Genomic DNA, 21655 nt, shown 5'->3' on the forward strand with positions numbered 1-21655 from the left:
CGCCCGCGCCCGACATCTCCCTGGCTGGTCTCTCCAGGTGAGCTGCTCTTAGATGGGCTGTGCTCTCTGCAGCGCGTTCATAGTGACCGCGGACCCGAAGCCGCCGCGGGGCCCCGGGCTCCCCACGCCCTGCCCGCCGGAGGGCGGGCGCGGCGCTGCCGCGGGGGCCTCCCCCCGCCGGCCGAGACGGGGAGAGCGGCTCCCCGTGCCGTTACCCGGCTGCTGCCGAGCTCCCTCCCTGCCGGCAGCGGCTTGCTGGCAGCTCCGGCGGCTGGCAGAGCCGAGGCAGAGCCGGGACCCGGCCGCCCTGCCCCGGGGCGCACGGCCGGCCCGCCGGTGCGCGGCTTGGCGGGGAGCAGAGCCCTGCCTCCTCCGCACGCCGCCGGGTGTCCGCTCCCCGGCAAACTCCAAGGAAGATTAGCATCCCTTGCTTGCTTGCTTGCTTGCTTTTTTTTTTTTTTTTTTTTTAATAGATCACCAAGCTGGCCGCGTAGACCTAAGGGTCACACGGCTCAGGGGAGAAGAACTGAAACTGTCACAGACGTTAAGAGAAACAGGCAAACAAAGCCAAAGCGAGAAGTCCTCTCGTGTTCCTCCTCCAAAACAGCTCCCCGGCCGCAGAGTCCTCGCAGTGAGCCCCTTCCTGCCAGCGCCGCTCCGTCAGAGCCGGCGAGAGGCGCGGCCACAGCCCCCTCCGTAGCCCGGCCGGGAGCCGGCTCCTGCCTCGCCGCCGGCTCCCTGCACATCCCCCCCCGCGAGGAGGGAGACTCCGAGTATGAGAAATGACTCCCGACCCTGTATTTTTCTATTGTTTTGAGCCGGTGGATCAATTGTCATCAGTCCTGTCACCTAAGAAGCCATGATTCCGATTCATCTTGGCATCTGATTTTATTCTAATGGGTTAAATTGGGTTCACTTTTACAATTATCCCAGGTTTGACTGCGTAGTATTGCATGACAACTCACAGTTTCATCGGGTTTGGCAAAGCGATGTTGCTCCATGAATCCGTATATCATATCACATCAGATCAGGCTGAAGTTTGCTGTTTAGCGACTCCATTTGAGAGGCTTTTTATGAAAGTGGGAAGGGTTGATGCAGTCCATGGCTGGTTCAGTGCGATATGAAAAAAAAAAAAATGTGGAGAGATGGCAACAACACGGGGTTTGCTGCTCAGCTGTGAATAAGCACAGAACGAAAAAAACGACATGATGGGGAAACGCTCAGCTCGCTACAATATTTTTAGCAGCCTCTCAGTCCTCGCCTTTTTTATAATTTCCTAATATGTTCTTTGCTTTATTAGTTTTATTTACAACCAGCTCCCCATTAACACCTCACCTGATTACTGAGGAGCTGAGACAGCTAATCAAGAAAATCCAACAAACCAGCCAAAATTGAGAGGTGGGATTTATTTTTGCTTTCATTCATTCTTCTCTTCTTTATTTATTTATTTTGTTTTGGAAAATATTTCGAAACAAACAGAAAATAAAAGACAGGTATAAGTGTATGTTGGTGAGAGGTCAGAGGTTAGAAATTCGCGTCAATTCTATATTAGAGGCTATGTAGAGGGGGGATGGGGGAGGAAATCTTTCCACCAAGCAGCTTGTTTATTTTAATTAACATAGGGATCCTCTGCTAGGAACAAGGAAAAACCTCCATCTACTGGCTAGATCACTGCGTCTCTTCTCGATCCAAAACCCATCCCTCATCGCTCATTAAGGAGGGTACAATTTTGGAAGAACCTTCTAAGGTCTCAAGGTAAGCTCCTGCATGAGTCTTTGCTAGCAATGCAGCTATTTAGACCTCACGGATGTCATTTGAGGGGTGTTTCTTTGGCGTGGTGGGTTTTTTTTTAAACAACACAGAATGGTCGTTTCCCCAGGTGTATTCGCAGACAACATTTGGTGCATCTGTGTTTTAATCTAGAAAAAATAGCAGCCTGGGAAGACTGAGCCATTCAGCTCCAAAAAAAAAAAAAAAAAAAAAAAAAAAAAGAGAGAGAGAGAGAGAGAGCCTGTAGGGTTTTTTTTCTTTCTTTTTAAAAATCTTTTTTTTCCTTCTTCTTCTTCTTTTTTTTTTTTGTTTTTTTTTTTTTTTTGTTTTTTAAATTTTTTATGGGATGGCTCCTTTCACCTTGTCTGTGAATCTAGGCTGTAGGGGAGTCCTCTTCAAAAGCAGCAATATATGATAATTTCCAATGGCTTAATTACAACCGGAGTGCAAATACGATTACTGTTAATATCAGACAACTAAGAAGCTAACAGTGCTGGGGTCCTTGGCGGTGAACAGTTTCGTGTTAGACAATAATCTGCCTCTCCTGCTTTCTTCTGGCTGTGTGATCACTTGTTTGTGGTCGGTTACAGCGCTTGGCTATGGAGATATGTGTCTGGGATTACTATGCAAAGCAGTTAATTGTTTATTATTTAAATATCATCTCCTTAAGCAAATGAATACCTGGCTTAATTTACATGTTTTCAGATTACCGGGAGGTACAAGCACGTTGGAGGTTTGGGATTTTTAATTCGATGATGTTTACGGTTAAAGATACCCTGCGCTTGTGTTACTCGCACCGCCAGCCACCGCGCAGCCTGGCGCGGACAGAGAGGAGCTGGTGCCCGAGTCCGGGCTGCGAGGCATCGGCTTTCCCCATTTCTCTAAAACCACAATCCGAAAGGTGGTCTACGGTACACTCGAGAGGAGTCGAGGCAGGAGAAAGACGGTGATGGTAAAATATGTTGTTTCTGACACCAAAGTGGCATTCTAAACCATGTCGGGCTTTTTTAAAAAACGCAATCCATTTAAATGGATGAAAACGACATTAGCCACATTTGATGCCACCGCCGAGAGATATAACTCTATTCAGGTTTTCCTTCTTTGTGTCTAGATTGCTCGCACTAGACGCGGACTTCACAAAGAGACGAGGTTGATCATTAATAGCACTGTACTGCACCACAAGCTCGTAGAGCAGAAAGTAGCGTCAGGATTTAAAAATAGAGCTGGCTTTAACCACCCGACTTGCGGGCAACAGGATCGTAATCCTGTTGCTGTTATTACTACGCGCTTTACATTGCTGGAAATGATTAAACTGGAAGTGTCTTGAAAAGTTCAGGTACCTGACGGAGACGGTGTGAAGTTTTGCTGCTCTAGTGCGGCGGGAGGCGGCTGACCCGGCGCCGCGCTCCGGGCAGTGCCCTGAGCCTGCAGCCCGGGACGTGCAATGGCCTCCTCTAGGACAGACTAAATCCAAACCATCTCTGCTTAAAGAACTTCCCCTCCTCCCCCTCCCCCCCCCCCCACCCGCCTGAATACCCTCCCCTTTCTTCTAATTATTGTTGGTCAATTATTAATTTGCATGTAGACCTTGTCCTAAATCCTCAGAACTCAACACAAGATCATTCACGCTGTAATAGGCTTTAGACGGTAGCCCGTGGCCAGGAAGAATAAGGGCTCTCTAGCAAAGCGGATCCCAGCGCCCGCGTGCTGAAATCTGTCCAGGGCACATGCTAATTACGAAGGTGGAAACGGCTCCAGCGAGCGCCCGGCAAGGGCTGCAGCCCAGGCGCGGGGAGGCTGTGGGAGCGCGGCAGCCTGGTTTGGGCAGCGGAGGCACGCGGGCAAACATTTTACCTGTGGAAATCATCTCAGTAGCGATGTATTCCCTCTCATCCTCCTTAGCTTGGGGAGTCTGGGCATAGCCTAACAGAAAGGAAAAACCGGAGAGCGCCTGTCATGTTACTAACATGTTCTGAATATTGCACGTCAGATATCCTTCCCAAAATGCTGCGGCGAAAGGAGATAAAAGCACCCTGCAATGAGAAACTACGTTCAGGGGCGCAGTGCTAATGCAGATGGATTCACAAGGCATAAACTGGTAGATTTGGATTTTAGATTCCCTGCCGTGTTCTTTGTGAGCTTTTCTCTCCCCTCCCCGAGCAAACCAGCAAAACTGTGTACCGAGACCCTCGTGCTATAATGGCAACCTCTCGCTACCAGCCTGCCTTAGAGCAGCGGAGCTTCAATTTGCAGCGAGGAGTGAGATCTCAGGAACATTGAAATAGATTCACCTTGATCTCCTACAGGCGGAGAAGTCACGTTGGATGCTAGCAACAAACTTTTAGTGTCCCTTTAGGTAAGAAGTGGTCTGCCGACATTAGGATGTTAATCAGAAAACGCCTTGAAAAGTCCTGGCCTCCTTTACTGGAGCAGCAGTAGCTAGCAGCGTATCCTTAACCGTACCTGATGGAGCAGAAAGAAAGGACCCTCTAATTAATTTAAGTGTGCCCAACCGGAGGAAGTTTAGTCATTTCTGAGTTTTGTTATGAGTCTGCCCAATTATTCCTAACGGCGCCATCGAGCTAAGGTAGAAATGGGAATTTAACAGACAATATTTTGGGTGTCTCCGGCTTGGACCGACGCTTTGCCACTGCACCTGCAGATAGTACTGTGGGGAACCCGAGACAGCAAATGTCAGGCAAGCGGGAGGAGAGGCGAGCGGTGCCCGCGGCCGGCGCGCCCGAACCGGGGACACAGCCCGCTGGGGGGGGGGGGGGGGGGAGTCAGTACCCCCACGTTAGCCGCCCGGAGGGAGCTGGGCCCAGCTCCCTCCGGGCGGCTAACGTGGGGGTACTGACACCTCCTCCCCAGCGCGGGCGCGGTGAGTTTGACCGTCCTCAGCCCGGCAGGGACCCGGACCCGGCGGGACGGCAGCGGCGGCTCTCCCGAGGGGGGTCCGCAGGGGCGGCCCGGGCCGCGCAGAGAGGGCGGGCGGGTTTCGACGGGTATCTCCGCCTGGCACACGCGGGCTACCCTTGGCCCCACGGGCGCCGTGGGAAATGCAGACCATTTCCAAGAGAGCAGACGCAAGGCGAAACTGAGGCGGGGTGAGTTACCCCTGACGAAATATCTGGACGGGAATAAAGGAACATTTCGTTCAAAGGAAAAAAAACCCAAACCCTGAATGTTCTAGTAGAGTGGAAAGATTATATTGCAACTATTAGAAGTAAACTCGTCTCTAGGTGAGATTTTTTTCACCTCTGTCGACAGCCACCACTGCAATCACCCACGCCAGGCAGGCGCACGCCTGTGGCAACTCGCGGGTGCAGGGTGTGCGGGGAGCAAACCCCCCTGCAGAGGGGTTACCCCCCCCCCGCCGCCTCCCTCCCGAGCCTCCGCGCTGGCTCCTTCCCCCCCCAGGCGGCTTCGCGGCCCTCGGCAAAGCCGCCGTCCCCGCCACGGGGCTCGCCTGCTCGCCTGGGCCGCGCAGCCCCGCGTGGGCTGCCGGCTGTACTCCGCTCCCCCGGCGGGGTTTGGGGTGAGAGGGAAGCAACTTCGACCGTCTCCCGGAGCAGTCGGGACACCGCAGGGGGACGACGGGAAGGAGGGGGATCCCGAGCAAACAGCTCCCGAATCCCGGATTGAATCACCTTGTTTATTTTTTCCTGATGGCTTGTTGTGCTAATTGACTTGTTTTCTCTAAGGAAAGCCTACCTCTCCCTCCTTCCTTCCCCACACGCAGGGTTTTTCTTCTTTTTCTCCCCCTTCCCCCCCCCCCCCCCCCCCCGACTGGGAGTGCTCTGCAGGAGACTACGGCTTGTGGAGGGATCTACCCGTTTTAAGGTAGATTCCCTTACCCCTTTGAGTCTCGTCGGTTTTATAGCTATTACTCTTATTAAAACACACACACACACACACACACACACCCCCCACACTGATTTCCATCCAAAAGGGCTAATTACATTACTTACAGTAAATAGCAGCCCTGCTGTCCAGGGTCTAGTGTGCCAACAGAGAAAAAAAATCCCGGCTTATTTCACTTGATTGACTTCATCTTTGTGTGAAATTGTGTTTTATGAGCTGTATTCTGGCACTCGGAGGAATGTAGCAACATTCAATCTGCAAATAACATTAATTTTAGCTACTTAGGGGGAAAGAGAAGGGAGGAAACTGGCTGCCTGAATCTTGGGTTACATGGAAGAGGTGACTCGAGGAGCCCCTGAGGATGTCTCTGGGATGCTTTGGAAAGGAAGTGGGGGCTGGGGTACTTCTTTCACTAGTCGCCCTCGGGTTTGGTGTGGAGCGTCCCCCAGGGAACAGGGAGCGCAGAACTGCCGCCAGGAAGATCCTTCAGCAGGGATCGAGGTGTCAGGAAACAGCCGGCAGCTGTTCCAGGGAAAGGCAAGGAAGAGTGGTGTGAAAAGTAAGTAGGAAAAAGGGAAAAGGAGGGGAGGGGGACTAGAGAGAGAGGGAGAGAGATTAGCCGGGAAGGAATGCACCGTCCAGTCCCCTGCACACAACGATCGCTCGCAGCCCGCAGCCGGGGAGCGGGCGAGGGGAGAGAGCCCCGCGAGAGCATCCCCGGACCGCTCCTCTCCGCGCCCGTCCCCCCGTCGGCGGCCGGGGCCGGCCCCGCGGGCCGCCCGCGGAGGGTGCCGGAGGTCCTACTGCGGGTAAGGGCGGGGGTCCTGCGGGGGTGCTGCTCCCGGGGAAAGCAGGGCTGCTAGAGCCCCGGTAAGCCCTCGATCCGGCCGGGACCTGGGCGGGCGGCGCCGTGCCCTCCTGCCTCCGAAGCCCCCGCCCGGCGTCCCGCCTAACCGCCCCCCTCCGCGGCCGCCTGGGCCCGGGGCGCGGGGAGCGGTCTGCCTACTCCGTCCCGCCACGGCTGCCCCACAACGGCGCTTCTCCTCCCGCTACCCTTCCCGTGGCGGAGCCAGGGGTGGCCGTGCCAGCCCGAGGGGCCTCGGAACGGAGCTTCCCCCGGCGCGGAGCGGAGCGGCCCCGGGGGGAGCGGGGCCCCCGGGCCACCCTGCCCCTCGCCAGGCGCCGTCGCCGCCAACTCCCGGGACTCCGTGTTTGGGGGAGGTAATAAACCCCACCCCACCCACAGCCCCGACTGTAATGTTTGTCACTGCTTGCCCATCACTAGGGGTTGAGAGGAGTATGACAGGTCTTTGTTGTCTGAATAAAAATCAGTGGCAGCTCAAGGGAGAGAACTCCTCCTACTAAATTATCAAAAATGGGCTGGCTTTAGTCTCTTAACAAATTGGACAGAGCTCCGGAAAGCAGCAGTCCCAAATCCAACCTACAGGCACTGGGAACTTTAAAGCAACCAGGGACTGCTGAAAATAGCACTTCTTTTTGCTTTCTTTGTATTCAAAACTATATCCTTTCCCGACCGATTCTACTGCCCCAGGTCCAAGTCTCTCCAGTCAGGAGCCCCAGCTCTCCAGAACAGTAACAGATCCTTTAGCTCGCTTTTATTATTTTATTTTTAAAATTAATTATTATTACATTTTCTCCCCCTTGTTTGTTTTCTGCACATCTTCAGGAAGCCCTCGGTGCTTGTGCAAAGAGAAGCTCCTATTGCAACCTCCCTCCCTGCGCTGTGTGCCTCGGTGTAAACGTTTTGGATGATCTAAAGACTCTGGGGTCTGTATATGGAAATAGTGGGGTGCAGAGCAGAAGAAAATACTTGTCCTTTCCGTCCCCCAGCCATGCTTTTCCACGGGATCTCCGGAGGCCATATCCAAGGAATCATGGAGGAGATGGAGAGGCGAACCAAGACCGAGTCCCGCCTGGCCAAAGGGGGACAGATGAACGGCCGAGAAACGGTAAGAAAGGAGCTGGCACTCTTTGAAAGGGAATCCCTGCCAGCATGGACCCGCACCGGGACAGACCCTGGCATTGGGGAAGAGAAAGACGCTGCTTCCCCCTGTCCCTTCCCTGCCACCCCTTACTTGTAGAAACCCTTCCGAGGCTCCCTGTAAACACACCCACAATGCTGGGTGCTGTGCTGGCCAGGCTCAGTTATACATTTTTCTAATCAATGTCGTTGCATGTGCTCTCTGGAGTGTCGGGCAAAGTATTTTACATAGTAACAGGGATGTTTTTTCAGTCCTTACAGGGAAGCAGCCTTTTGCCCCTGCTCGGCTTGCTGCGGCCACTCTGCCCCATCTGAGCAGGGCTGCAGCTGGAGTTTCTGAGGTGTACTTTACTTTTTTGTACCCCTGGCTCCTCCTAAATTAAACCGCAAACTGCGACCGCTTACTTTTCGTAAGTGTTTTTGGTCTGAAGTCTGGGATTGATACAAAGAGGCACCGCTCTCTCTGAATGTTATGCCTGCCGACTACTTTGCTTAGCAGTAACATCTCCTCTTTCCTTAGTCAAAGGAACAAAGTCTTCAGACATGTACTAACGGATGGCGGAGAAACCGAGTGTCACGCTGTGTTTTGTGCAAAGCGAGATCTCCCTTTCTCCAACTTGTAGGGCTTCCGCTGATTGCGCACAAGGCTCTGCACACAAAGTAACGGCCTGGAAAACTGCTTTAAGGCTTTGAGCCACAGGGTCCTTCCCCCCTTCTCTTAAATAACCCCCTGCTTTGTTATATGAGGATTTGCGATGTAAATTCAACTTGCCTTTTCAATTGCTGCAAAAAAAGAGGGTGAGGAACACAACTTCAGATTGGAAAATGAATGCGGAGTTGCCACTTTAAAACAGTTGCGACTTTAGAACAAGAGGTTCGGGATTTTTTTCCCCCGTTACTTTATCAGCAAACGCTGCCCCAGGTTTCATGGCAGAGCTTTTGTCTCCGCCGTCCCTCCATCTCCCTTTGTCCCGAGCAACACTCCTTGTGGGGAGCAGATTAATGGGAACTTGCCGAAGTTTGCTGATGAAAAGATGCTAGTTTTAGCTGAAACCAGCCCGTGCCACCTTTCTGTCCACGCCCCTGGCCAGGGTGGTGAGCGTTCGTGCTCACTGCTCTTTACACCATCCACCTGTCTCCTTCCTCTTAGTTCTGTTTTAAATGGCCTGGGTTTCTTCAGAGATGGGGTTTTGGCTGGTTTACGCATGGGTGAAAATTTACCAGAAAATCGGTGCAAGCCTGCACTGTCTGCCATAAACTTTTGGTGCAGCAAAACGGCATTTTCCTACTCTAAAATGCCGTTCTTGTGAAGCATTCTAAGATTAAAAAGCCAAAATAATGGGGAAGCTAGAGACTTCAACTTCGGGACCTCAGAAAAGAACGGGCTCTGCTTTTCTTACTGAGGCCTAATCAGTTGCCTTCACATATTGAAATGACATTAGATCATTAGGAGAGGTTTAATGGGATAAACACGAAAGCTGAATCGTGGTAGATACGTTCCTAGTGGGGATAGTCCCAGTCCCTCCCTCAAAATTCCCACTGGGAGCAGAGTTTGGTCCCAGAGAGCCAGCTCTTTGCACAAGCCCCGGCCCCTGTGCAGGACCCCGTCCCCAGCCCGGCCTGCCTGCCTGTCTTTCTCTCCCTGTCTCATCCCCTTGTGGTGTGGTTGTTTTGCAGAACATGCCCCCAATGAGCCCCGAGAAGCCTGCTTTGTGTGCTGGTTGTGGAGGGAAGATCTCAGACAGATATTACCTGCTGGCTGTTGACAAACAATGGCACCTCAGGTGTCTTAAGTGCTGTGAATGTAAACTGGCTTTGGAGTCAGAACTCACCTGCTTTGCCAAGGACGGCAGTATTTACTGCAAGGAGGATTACTACAGGTACAGCAATCAGTCCCCATGGGTTCAAAAGCACAGCCCCGCAAAAGGCATTATGAACCGAAACGCTCGTTTCTCCGCATGGGCTTTCAAAGGTAGCTTTTCGCAGTCAGCCATTCCTTAATCCTGTAAATGTGTGCCATCCGAAAAGTCTCGCACGTTTAAAAACTGAACGGATCGACCGGGCACACGCCGACTGAGCAGGTGTGGCAGTCCACAAACAGGAGAAGACCTCCGGTCTCCCGCTGCTCTGCGGTATCCCTCCGTAAATACCAGCGTAAGACCCAATCAAAGTTTCCCTCTGCCCGTAGCTTGCCGGTTTTCCCGCGGGCCGGGGAGCGGGCCCCGGGGCTGGCGCGGCGGCGAGCCGCGGCGGAGCCCGCCGCCCCCCTGCCCAGCCCCGCGGCTCTCCCGCGGCGGTGCCAGACGGCCGGGCCCCGGGAGCCGGCACTGTTTGTCCGTGCGTTTCAGCTTTCCCGGCGTTCAGCTCCCCGCGGCCCTTCTCGTCTTTACAGCAATGCCAGGAGAGCGGGGACTGCTCCCCCCCACCCCCACGGTCCACCTTTCCTCGTGCGCACGGGCAGCGGGAGGGCTTCTGCAGAAGTCCTAAGTGGAAAGGTCGGCTTGGTAGAAGGTGCAAGGCGTTTACCCTGGGATCCCGGTGCCTTCCCGACAAGCCGGAGCACCAACACCAGGCGGGCCAGGGGCCACAGCCGGCAACGAGGGCCGTCCTGGGGCCGGGGCGGGCGCGACCCTGGCGGGGACAGGCTCCCTGCCGACCTCCCGTAGCCGGGAGGGAAGGTGGGTGGCACTGGGGCGAGGTCTGCCTTTACCTTTCTGGTTGATACCCACTTCTCTGTTTCCTTCAGAAGGTTCTCCGTGCAGAGATGTGCCCGCTGCCACCTTGGGATCTCAGCCTCTGAAATGGTTATGAGAGCCAGGGAGTCGGTTTACCACCTGAGCTGCTTCACCTGCACCACCTGCAACAAGACTTTGACCACAGGCGATCACTTCGGCATGAAGGACAACCTGGTTTACTGCAGGGCCCACTTCGAGTCCCTTTTGCAAGGAGAATATCCCCCTCAGCTGAGCTACACCGAGCTGGCTGCCAAGAGCGGAGGGCTGGCCCTGCCTTACTTCAACGGCACTGGCACAGTCCAGAAGGGGAGGCCCAGGAAACGAAAGAGCCCTGCCTTGGGAGTGGACATCGTCAACTACAACTCAGGTGGGAAACACATGCCGAACCTCCTTCCTGCTGCTCCGACAAGAGCGTTCTCGGGCTTCCCCTCAGCTAGGCAGTGCATGAGTAACTCAGCCAGGCCAAATCTTGCTTAACCATTGGAAAATCAAACAAACAGTCCTCTGAGGGTTGGAGCGTTTGCAGGAAAGCTAACAGCAGCCCTCCTCAAAGGCTGTCTTTGCTTATTAATGTCAAACACCCAAACTTAGCCACTTCCCAGGGTAAAGACAAAAAAAAAAAAAAAAAAGGAAAAGGACAAAAAAAAAAAATTCCCCAAACCACAGCGTTCTTTCTCTATAGGAACCTGAGAGATACTGTTATCATTATTTGTATTTTATTAGCAAAAAGTACTTTACCAGTTCAACCTCAAATGAGAAGTAACTAAACAGATCAGGAAAAAAAACCAGAATAAAAGTTATAGCATACGGCTCCTACAATGCCAATGCAGTAGCACATAACTCAGTATAGATATTAAATTTATAGTAATTAATTCTTCAGGCTAAATAATCCTGTTTTGCTGGGACATAAATGATCAAACTGTTCAAGAGGCCAGTGAATAAATGTTGTTCCCTGTAACTAAGCCCTAACAAATGTAATTAAGGAGAATGGTTTCTGCTCTCTCGACGGTAGCAAAAGAACAAGTGTGGCCCCGTATTAAATTTCTTCCCTAACTCCAGTCACTTAAGTATCCAAGCTGTGCCTAAAGACACAGCGTTAGGGGTCAGAGATGAAGGAGTTTCAGGTATGATCAAGCAGTTTAAGCAGCGTTTCATTAGATGGAAGGCAAAAGCAGTAAGGATAAATCCGAATTAACAAGTTACCGACTCCAAAAATTATTTTGGCGGAACTGAAGCTCCCCATGGACGGTAACTAGGAAGGAAGGGTGTGGGAAGCAAGAGTGGTGCGAGGTGTTTCCCTGTGAAGTGGTGAGCTGTTCCGGCTGGGGCAGGGAGGAGGGTGCTCCGGTCTGGGCAGCAGTGGAGCCATGCGAACTGCCGGCCCCACCGGGGAGCTGGGAGAGGCGTCAGGGCCTCACCTTCCAACAAAGGCAGGTCGAGAAAACTGCACCGATTTCGGCCTGGAGCTCTCTCCCCTCCACCCAAGTTCAACGCGCCACCATTGAGATTCATAAGCAATCCTCCACCGCCCCCCTGCAAACCCCCTCCATCCCTCCCCCTGCACCTCCTCTGGGGCTGCTTCTGAAACGGGCTTTAGCTGGGAACTGGGTAGCTGTGCAAGGCTATTTCATCTCCTCTGATGCGTAGACCTTGGAGCCAGGGTAATCACTGCGCTAATTGTTCCTTGTTAATTGAAGATGACATTGGAATCCCTGGCTACGGAGTGGTTTCCAATCAGTCCTGAAAGCTGCTAAAGAAAAGGGAACCTGTAGCGCAGCCAGGATTCATTCAGTGCCGGCTTTGAATGGTGGGTTTCCCGTACACCCGCTCTTCGGTTTATGCTATCTCTGATCCGCACACTATCACCCAAATCCCCCAGGTCCCTAAATGGAAATATTTCTAGGGACAATTTATCGTTGGAATTAGGACCAGAAATTAGGGAAAGATGAAAAGTTGTGGATATGATAAAACACCCCATAAACTTTACGTCAGGACTCAAGAGACACATAATTTGCAAAGACCGTCAGTTTTTGTGTGCTAGTCTTAAAACTCTCCTTCTTTGCAACAACGGTGCATATAAGAGGTACCACTGACTTGAAATGAGATTGAAAAGCACTACCCATTATGAAAATACAGCTCACTGCATTGACATCTCACAGAATCCTCCAGGCAACGGGGAGAAAAAACAAACAAACAAACGCTCGAATCTGATGCTTTGGACTTAGGCTAGATGGCTGAGAAATTTGATCCGTTAGGGCCGTGATTTGTATTTTTTTTTTATTAATTAAGGTATTATCTAGCAATGTCCAGGGTTGACACATGGGCTCGAGAAAATACTGTTTGCAGCCAAACTGTGCATCCGGTGCAAACGACTCCAGCCCATTGACCCTTTGTGCCCCAGATCCAGGGGGAGGCAAACGAATCTCTAACAGATACGAAATGAGTTGCAATAGATGAAATCGCTTCTTGAAAGAAAAAAATCCCAACCAAACCAACTATACCCTCTCTAGATAATTGGCAGCCACTTTCCCATATGCGTTTTTCGCTCACTGGCCTGTGATTCAGTAACGGCTCTTGCATGTAATCATTTACAAAGGGCAACCGGTCCACAGAAAATTCAGCGTCGGATACACGACTGCCGCCTTCAGAGGGAGAAGCGGGACACGGGTGGGATCTGGAGCACCAGCCCATCACCTAGCCCGCAGCCCGCAGACGAGCCCCTTTCGCCCGGGCACTCGCCCCGGTAGGCGCTGCCCTCTTGCACGGCGGGCCGGCGGGCAGCCGCGGCGCCAGCCGCCCACCGCGGGCCGGGCTGGCCAACCGGCGAGGGTGCGCGGAGCCGGCGCGCTTCTCCCCTCCCGGCCCGGGTGCGGCGGCGCCTCCCCGGCTCGGACAGGGAACCGAGGGGCAGAGCCACGGCCCTGACCCGCCCGTCACCTATCTGCGCTAACGGACAGCCCAGCCGGGAGGCAGCGCTCCGCCTCTGAGCAGACAACTTCCAGGTTACATCAAAAGTTTACTCCTGTCACTCAGAGTTCGGTGAGAACCACGAGTTGAACTTCCCCAGTAAACCGAACCGGTGTCCCACCGAAACAGTCGTACCCATGGGTGTCCCCATCGATATGGCAAGCCGTTACTGGAAAACGACTGCGACCTTTAAAAACAAAGCAGAGCACTAACTCTGATTAAGCGAAAAACTTCGCCAGCTGAGCGTAAAAATAGGCGTATTCACAAGCAATCCGGCGGTACCTGGTTCAGATTTGCACGCACGTTTTGTTTCAGGGGAGCTGAGCACTGGGCCAGAATGGAAAATCAGATTCTGCTGCCGGATCTACAACAGCTTTTCTATTCTGTATTTTGTTTAGTAGTTTAAATTCTGTTTCTCAACTCCTCGGTTGTAAAGTGGAAACACAACAATAAATAACTCAAAATGTTACGAGGTAAAAGCCATTCATACTTGCGAGCTGTCTGGAATTAATGTGAAAAAATGGAAGAAACTATTCAAAAGTACTTAAAACATTCAAGGCTTTCTCTATATTACCTCTTATATCATAGAATTAATATGTATTTTGAGGGAAACTGCACTGACTTACAGCCGACAGGATATAGAAATGAGATGGTGAAGAAGATTTCCCTAGGAAAATATTTTACACAGCTGTTGCTCACAGAGCTGTTTACTTTATTTCATTTTATATATGTGTGTGTGTGTGTGTGTGTGTGTGTGAAAAACTATGAAGAGTTCACTTGAAGTATTCTTGGCAACAAAAAGCAAACTGTTCTAGCTCTTTCTAAAGCAAAATTAAACAATCCCCCAATCCTGCTGCAAAGAAATGAGCAATAATGTCTTGCCCGATTTTTTGCTTCCCCTTAGTCCTCCAGGCGATAACGTAAAACTCTGCTCTATGATGTGGCCAAACCACATAATGCTGTTTCACCCACATAAAATAGAGAGTGAGCTAATCATTGTATAAACTAGGATTGTCTGAGGATGCTTGGAAGCCTCTTCCCATTTTCTCTTGAAAATAAAAGCCAGAATAAAGCAGATCACAGAAACAAAGGCAGTAAGCAGGACAGAGGAGCCCCAGGAAGTTCATGTTGCTGCTGTAAACCTGAGTGACCCAAGGAAAACAACACGAACAAACAACTTGCAACTCTGAAGTAAAACCTGAGGACTGAATTCTGGTATTCTGATTTATGTCGGCTCATAAGTTATGGTCCATGTAGTTTGACTGAATGCAGCGTCATTGCTTGTGAAAACAAGTAGTAAATACAATCCAAATCTGGCCTGAAATTGGTTTTAAGGCAACTTCCAACTCCTGGTATTTTCAGAAGTGTCAGCTTACTTTGTTTGAAAGTGCAGATATACTTCTTACCAAGACTAGAAGCAAATCTAGCTATAATTAAATATTCACCTGATTTTCTGTCAAAGTGCTGTCTTATCAGCATCTGTTCATGTTGGCTTGTCTTATAATTCAAAAGAGAACACACCTTCAAGAAGCTTTTTATTTTCTCCTGGTTACAAGTTGCTTTGCCTCTGTTTTTAGCACTGTCAACATCAGTCTCTCTGTACTGTGTGCTTCCCCTCTTTCTCCTTCTTGCTCTCTCTCTCTCTTTTTTTTTAGAAATAGGGATCAACTAGGCCTAGTAAATAATCCAATAACTGTTGGAAAGCTGTTCAGAAATTCAGATGAGCAACTAATGAAACTTGGTCTAGTTTGCAGACATTCTGAAACATTTTTAATTAGCTGTTCTTTAATTAATATTCCCTGCTATGATGACACCATTAATTTTCTCTTGTGTGACTGAGCTATCTTTATACAAGGAGATCCTACAAACTGGTAACTCATTTTTTTTTAAGCTGAAAAGAAAAATATAGGTGCTTTTTTTTTTTTTTTTTTTTTTTTTTTTTTTTGCCAATACTGTTATTTCTTTTCCCAATATGAAGTAATGATGCCATGGTCCCCAAACAGTTGCAACTCTTGGGTACAATTCATATCCATAAAAGTCTAATCTGAAACAAATTCATCTTTCATAGACATTTTGAAAATCCTGAATCAGGGAAAACAGGGAAGCTCTTTTAAAGTTTTGAGCTACTAGTTGGTTGATCAGTACCAACTAAGAGCTACTGCTGATTCGGATTGAGGGACTGAATCAAGCCTTCATGCAACTGCTTTCTAGACATGTTTTACAGAAGAAGGTCTTTGAGCAGTTCATATAAACTCCTAGGCAGAGTCCCAAAACATTTATTTTATCAGCAAAAAACTTCAGATTTTATGCTTTCTTGATGAACTGTCATAACAAACTTTCCTGCTGTACATCTCTTTTTATAGGTGCTTGTGATTTGGGAGAAAAGCTCAGGAACATTCAAAATGCTGGTTTGACCTTTATTCTTCTCTCAAGCTAAGAGTGTTTCAATGAGTGAGGTTTCAAAATCTGAATGAGATTTCAAATGACTCTTTGAATGCCCAAAGCAAAACCATCACCATGGGGAAAAGACTTGTTTGAAAATAAATGCCATAGGAGAGAGAACTTTCTAAGTTTGCCCTTAGTAGGTACAGGCCCGGGGGACATAGCATGTTTTAAGAACAGGAAAAGGTCATCTTCTGGATCTCTTTTGTCTCGTTTAATTACCACATCTGTACTTACTCTTGCACCATCTTAGCCCTTCCTTCCTTCCTTGCTTGTTTCCTTCCTTCCAAACTGCATGTGACTCAAGATTTTTGCCTTGATTCATTTATCCTACATGATGCATGGCCACCAACTCCTTGTTTCATTTTGTTTATTGAACAGGTTGTAATGAGAACGAGGCAGATCACCTGGACAGAGACCAGCAGCCTTATCCCCCATCCCAGAAGACAAAGCGCATGCGCACCTCCTTCAAACACCACCAGCTTCGTACCATGAAGTCCTACTTTGCTATCAACCACAACCCAGATGCCAAGGACCTCAAGCAGCTTGCCCAGAAAACAGGCCTGACCAAGAGAGTTCTGCAGGTAAGAAGCCACATCACAGGCTTGGCAGAATTTTCCCCTACCCCTGCCAGTCAAGAGCATTTCCCTTATGTGTAACAATAGTGATATATGTAGAAATACTTTTGCTAGGTGTGTCCCTAGTGGGTGTGCAGAGGGGTATGGTATTACAATGCTGAATGTATGCCCTACCACCCCAAGGCAGCCAAATACTAAAATGTGATTTGTAATTAGTTGCATTCTCAACATGAGGAAATCGTCTCCAGAGTCTACCAACCCAGTAGATATCCTGGGATCTGTAGTCTCTCTGTGGTGACCTTATTAAGGGTAGAGGTAACAAATCTACTAATTCTATGGACACTGGGTAAAGCCTTGGGGTCCCCTGAAGTAGTTAACGTGGCCTCTCAGTGAGCAGATCCCCTGATATGTAGGAAGCAAGTTTTAACCAATATGATCCTCCAGGACCAGCCAGCTCCCTCTCTAAATGCCTGTTAGACAACTGTTATCATTAAGGGCCTACATAGTAAAAAGTCACTTCCCTGTGAAGGACAGCCTAGCAAATTACATTAAAAAAAATCCCTATACAGTGTGTGCTAGCTCAGCAAAGTTAAAGCAAGGTGTGTATTATATGCAAAGTGCCAAAGAAAGGTAGCAATTGAGGTAGAAGGAGAAACTATTAGCAGCAATTCCTTGTCCGTGTTACATGTCACCTAAAACATTTTCAGTGAACCTTACAGAACAGAAAGACTAGGTGACCCATATCAACAATCTGTTTGATAGGGATGGTGTAATTACCCCTCCTTCCTCTTCAGTCTTTTAAAATGATCAAGGCAAACTTTCAGCCTTTGCAAAAATCTGCTCATTCACCCTTTAACACAATCTTTATCATGTGTCTTGACTCCAAACCTACCCAACCCAAGAATATACTACGTGGCCATCATGAAAGTTGCTTTCCTTGGGTGAGTGTGTGAGCAGATTTTTCTTAAGGCTGCTCTATGAGGTCTGCACACTGGGCTGCAACGCTCCGGTGAGCATCTGTAGCACTGGATTGCGTACACAAGGTCCCGCCTGTGAAAGAGTCAGTACCACCAGTAGCAAGTGAAGCTATAGAGTGACTTAGGCGATTTGCCACACAAAAATGAACATCAAGAGATGACTTAAAAGCAAGAACAAACACAAAAATAAGCAAAATTAAACAAGCATCGGTAAAGAAATCAATTGGGATTGGTTTGCAGGTTTGGTTTCAAAACGCAAGAGCCAAATTCAGAAGGAACCTTTTGCGGCAGGAGAATGGGGGTGTCGATAAAGCTGATGGCACCTCACTTCCGGCACCGCCCTCAGCAGACAGCGGCGCACTCACTCCACCCGGCACTGCGACCACTTTAACAGACCTGACCAATCCCACTATCACTGTAGTGACATCAGTGACCTCTAACTTGGACAGCCACGAATCCGGGAGCCCCTCACAAACTACCTTAACGAACCTTTTCTAACATTTCAGTTTTTTTTTTTTTTTAATTCTTACTCTTCTTCTTTATTATTATTATTATAATTATTATTTTTATTATTTTCAAGCCTTTTTTTTTTTTTTTAAATAACAAACCCACAAAATATTTGGGAAAATAAACAGCTTGATGTGTAGCATCTGCAGCCACTTGGCAAATGAGTTTGAAGTAATATGTTGCTATAATAAATGAACATTTATTGTTGTTAAATTGTACTCAAATTTTTTAAATTCCTCAAATCACTGAAGAGAAGGTTATGAATCATTCTAATAAGTGCCTCTTAAAATTGTATGTTACTTATTTCCAGAACCTTGAAAAAAATGATTACTATCACAAAAAAAAAAAAGAAGATTCTTTTCCCTCCTTGATAACCAGATAAAAATAAGTTTAATTATAGCCAAAATAGTGCTGCTTTAGGATTGTATGTTCACTTACAGCACTTAAGAACCCCAAATTTCATATTTTTTTAATAATGCATCTAAAGGTTTTGTATGATTTACTTTTTAAATGCTGAAAAATAAATACACCATGAATTAAACTAATCATTGAAATAGTCAGACTGGAAGTGCCAGTGCTTTTTTCTAATGTATTAGTCACAAGCCTGATCCTCCCTGAGCACTGGGGAGTCTCACTGGGATAGCTAAACATTCCTCTGTCAGTTGTCAGTTCTTCATCCAGCTGGGATGTCCTTGGCCACCACTGAAAGCTATGCCTGGATGGAGGGCTTGGAGAGAGAGACCCAGTGGTGAGAGTGCATGTGGGTGAGGATGGCAGGATCAGGCTGTTGGTCTCCAGATTTGTGTCCTGTAAATTAAGGAGGCAAGATCTGGGAAGCACCCTCCAGAATGAGCTCACTCCTATAAGGATATTTTTAAAGTAATAACAGCAGAATAACAACTCAAGTAAGGAGTCTTACTGATCTGAAATATCACTGTAGGGAGGGTTTTTCATTTTTGTCTGTCAAGCAGCTCTGATTTGGAATGGGGGGGGGGTGGGGGGGAAGTGTGGTTCACTACATGGCCTTGATGCTGTACAATTAAAGCAAACAGGAGGTTGCCCAACTACCTTAGTGAGCACAAAAACAATTTCAAAGAAGATGTATGCATGTGTACTGTTAAAATGAGTTTTTGATAAATCATACTTTTTTTCAGGAAAAATGGAAATAAGCAAAATATAATTTATTAAGATGTTTAAGGAAAACAATTTCAGTACAATTTATTCATTACTATTTTCATTTACTTTAGATGTTTCCTGAGATTGTATTAGATACTTCAACACATGAACTTAAAATCTTTAGTTCATTAATATCTCTAACATATACTTTAACTTTTTAAACTTTGTATAACAGAAAAAATGTTAGCAAAAATTCTTAAAAAATGGGAATTGGCAGCAAATAATTTTAAAGCAGATAAACTCAGAAGCCTTGTGGATGCTGATCTGAATACATTTCTTAGTTTACAATAGTGATCTTTCTTTTTTTTAATTTTATTTAAGCTAAAAGTCTGAATGGTCTGGGCAGTGGTGAATGTTCATTTGTATCCTTTTATTGTAGTTGAACACCAATTAGATTGTGGAGAGTCTCAGAAACAAAAACGAACAAAAACCAGTCAAGATCTATGTCTTGCTTTTAGTGGATTGTTAAGAATAACTTTGCACATATACCCCACTTTTTAGACACCATCAAATCTCTTTTTTGGTGGTCGAAGTGGCTATTTAATATATTTTAAAGGTGTCCTTTTTGGCTGTATAAATGTGTGGTTACATATTGACAGTTCACTGCCCACATTAAAGTGCATTATTGTAATTTTTGCTCAGGGTTTTTAGAAAATTAGCACAGAAAAGTAGCTTATTTTTAAAAAAAGATGATGGAAGAGATGTTAACACTGTAATAGAAGAAAGGTGTGTTTGCCATTATATATTTAGCAAGTATGGTTATCATCTTCTACGGATATTAAATCTTGACTTTTCCTGTTTCTATTACCTTATGGGCATTTACCACTAACCAGACCAAACGACCTTGGTAAGGCTGAGATCTTTATTAATACACTTTTACAGGTAAAAATATTGATACTTATAAATTTTGTTCTTTGACAGAACAATATATGGTACTAGAGATCTACTTTATTAAGTAGACTAATTAAAACTCAGTTCTACTATGTGCCTTATGATATACCTTGGGAGTAAGTTTGTGAAAAATCAGGATATATGTGTTGTTTGTTAAATTAACTGTTTTAAGCCCTTTTGACACCTCACTAGTTTTGTACTGTTTTACCTCTTATTTCTGAAACTCTTTTTATGGTGTATCCTGTTAGAGGGGACAAACATGTCATAGAAAGCAGTTGTGCACTCTTTCAGATATAGTTGATAAATCCAATAATCTTATATATTGAGCTTCGTGTTTATAGTACAGTAAGTGGTCTAGCAAAATTGTCCATGTTTCTTTGTTTATTGATAAATGCATTGTATAGAAACTATTTCCCCTAAATATTTATGGACCAAACAATTGTGATATATCCTATTAAATTTGTGTGAATAAACCATTTTGAATCTAAGGAGTTTTATTTCCCATCAGTTTTTGTTTTGTTTTGTTTTTTATTTTTTTTTAATTTAAAGTCTACATGTACCAGTGCGTCTCTTTGCTTTTACGGTACCTGTGAACAATTGGTATTAAACATGGAAACACAGCCTTTTAAAAATTTTAAAATACGGTTCCTTCTTAGGTTTTCAGTTTCTTCATATTCAATGTATATGCTACTGCTGGTGCAATTTAGATTTTAGCCTTTAACCTCCTTTTTTGAACATGCAAAGTAATGCCCCACTGATTTGATATTGAAACCCTGTCTTAGACTTCTAAAAAAGCCAGAAAACTAGCAGCTAAAGTAATTGCATGACAAATATAACCTAAATAATATGATGAAATGAATCAAGATTTAATGCTAGGTATATTGAACACAAATTAGAATTGCAGACCCCGAAAAGCCAGGTTGCTCTGTAGTTTAATAAATTGTCACTATGATTTCTTTCAGGGAGAACAAATCATGGGGCATTACAGCCAAACATCCCGACGTTTGAAAATTCCCTAAAGTATTAAAAGAAGGGGAAAAGTTTGATCGGAAATCCACTGCAGTGAAGACAAAGACAATATTAGGTTATGATAATCATACATTTAAAAATCTATTGAGCCAAAAAATAAAAATAAAAGACTTGATGTCATTTCCTGAATGTTAACAAAACATATGTTATTTTATGGTGTCTAGTTAACAGAACTGAAGGCTTCAACAAATTGTGTGGTATTAAAAACAAATTTAGAGAAACTATGTATAAAACCAGAGCAACCTGGCAGCAACCTACCCAGCCCATATTTGAAGAAAACTTTTCTTTAAAAAGAATCACATTTGTCAAGCACAAGTACTTGTAAAATAAAATCTGAATGCATTCATTCCACTTGCTTGCTAATGTGTACTAGTCATATCTGTTAAATGGATTTTTGTAAATTCAAAGAGAACTTTACAATCATTCAAGATCATAGGAATCAAAATCCAGTAACTTTAGTACTATTGTTTCTGAATTCTTTTTTTTTTAAATGAGACAAATCTGCATGCACTTTTCCATCTGTCGCATATAGTGTACATTTCTGTATGACGAATTTCTCTTTGATGTTTCTTGTATAATAGCTTTCATTAATAAACATTTTTTGATGCAAACATAGTTAACTTTATGTAAATACATAGCTAATTGTTCCAAATAATTTAAACTTTTCTTCTGAAAAGCAGTACAGTGCAGTTCCAATATGTTATATATATCTAAAAT

The 21655-nt window shown here is 46.7% G+C and overlaps 1 protein-coding gene across 5 annotated transcripts; it reads left to right on the plus strand.

Moving 5' to 3' along the window:
* The first annotated feature begins 1694 nt into the window (after positions 1-1694).
* On the plus strand, positions 1695-21399 carry LHX9 (LIM homeobox 9). Of its 5 annotated transcripts, XM_049807734.1 has the most exons (7): positions 5965-6193; positions 7322-7390; positions 7486-7604; positions 9314-9516; positions 10383-10738; positions 16162-16364; positions 17576-18115. In XM_049807734.1, exons 1-7 carry the CDS (start codon positions 5965-5967, stop codon positions 17831-17833), a joined length of 1437 nt encoding a protein of 478 aa, XP_049663691.1. In that variant the 3' UTR covers positions 17834-18115. The 5 variants fall into 5 exon arrangements, with proteins under 5 accessions (XP_049663688.1, XP_049663691.1, XP_049663690.1 ...); XM_049807731.1 differs by lacking the exon at positions 5965-6193 and adding an exon at positions 1695-1755 and having other exon boundaries at positions 7322-7604; XM_049807730.1 differs by lacking the exon at positions 5965-6193 and adding an exon at positions 7075-7186 and having other exon boundaries at positions 7322-7604.
* The last annotated feature ends 256 nt before the right edge of the window (positions 21400-21655 follow it).

Source organism: Accipiter gentilis, chromosome 8 (assembly GCF_929443795.1).
Source record: "Accipiter gentilis chromosome 8, bAccGen1.1, whole genome shotgun sequence".
NCBI lineage: Eukaryota > Metazoa > Chordata > Aves > Accipitriformes > Accipitridae > Astur > Astur gentilis.

Coding starts and splice junctions, on each gene's coding strand:
- LHX9 (XM_049807734.1), top strand. CDS start 5,965: ATGGAAGAGGTGACTCGAGGAGCCCCTGAGGATGTCTCTGGGATGCTT. Junction 6,194..7,321: donor AAGGAAGAGTGGTGTGAAAA/GTAAGTAGGAAA, acceptor GCACATCTTCAG/GAAGCCCTCGGTGCTTGTGC. Junction 7,391..7,485: donor CCTGCGCTGTGTGCCTCGGT/GTAAACGTTTTG, acceptor TCCGTCCCCCAG/CCATGCTTTTCCACGGGATC.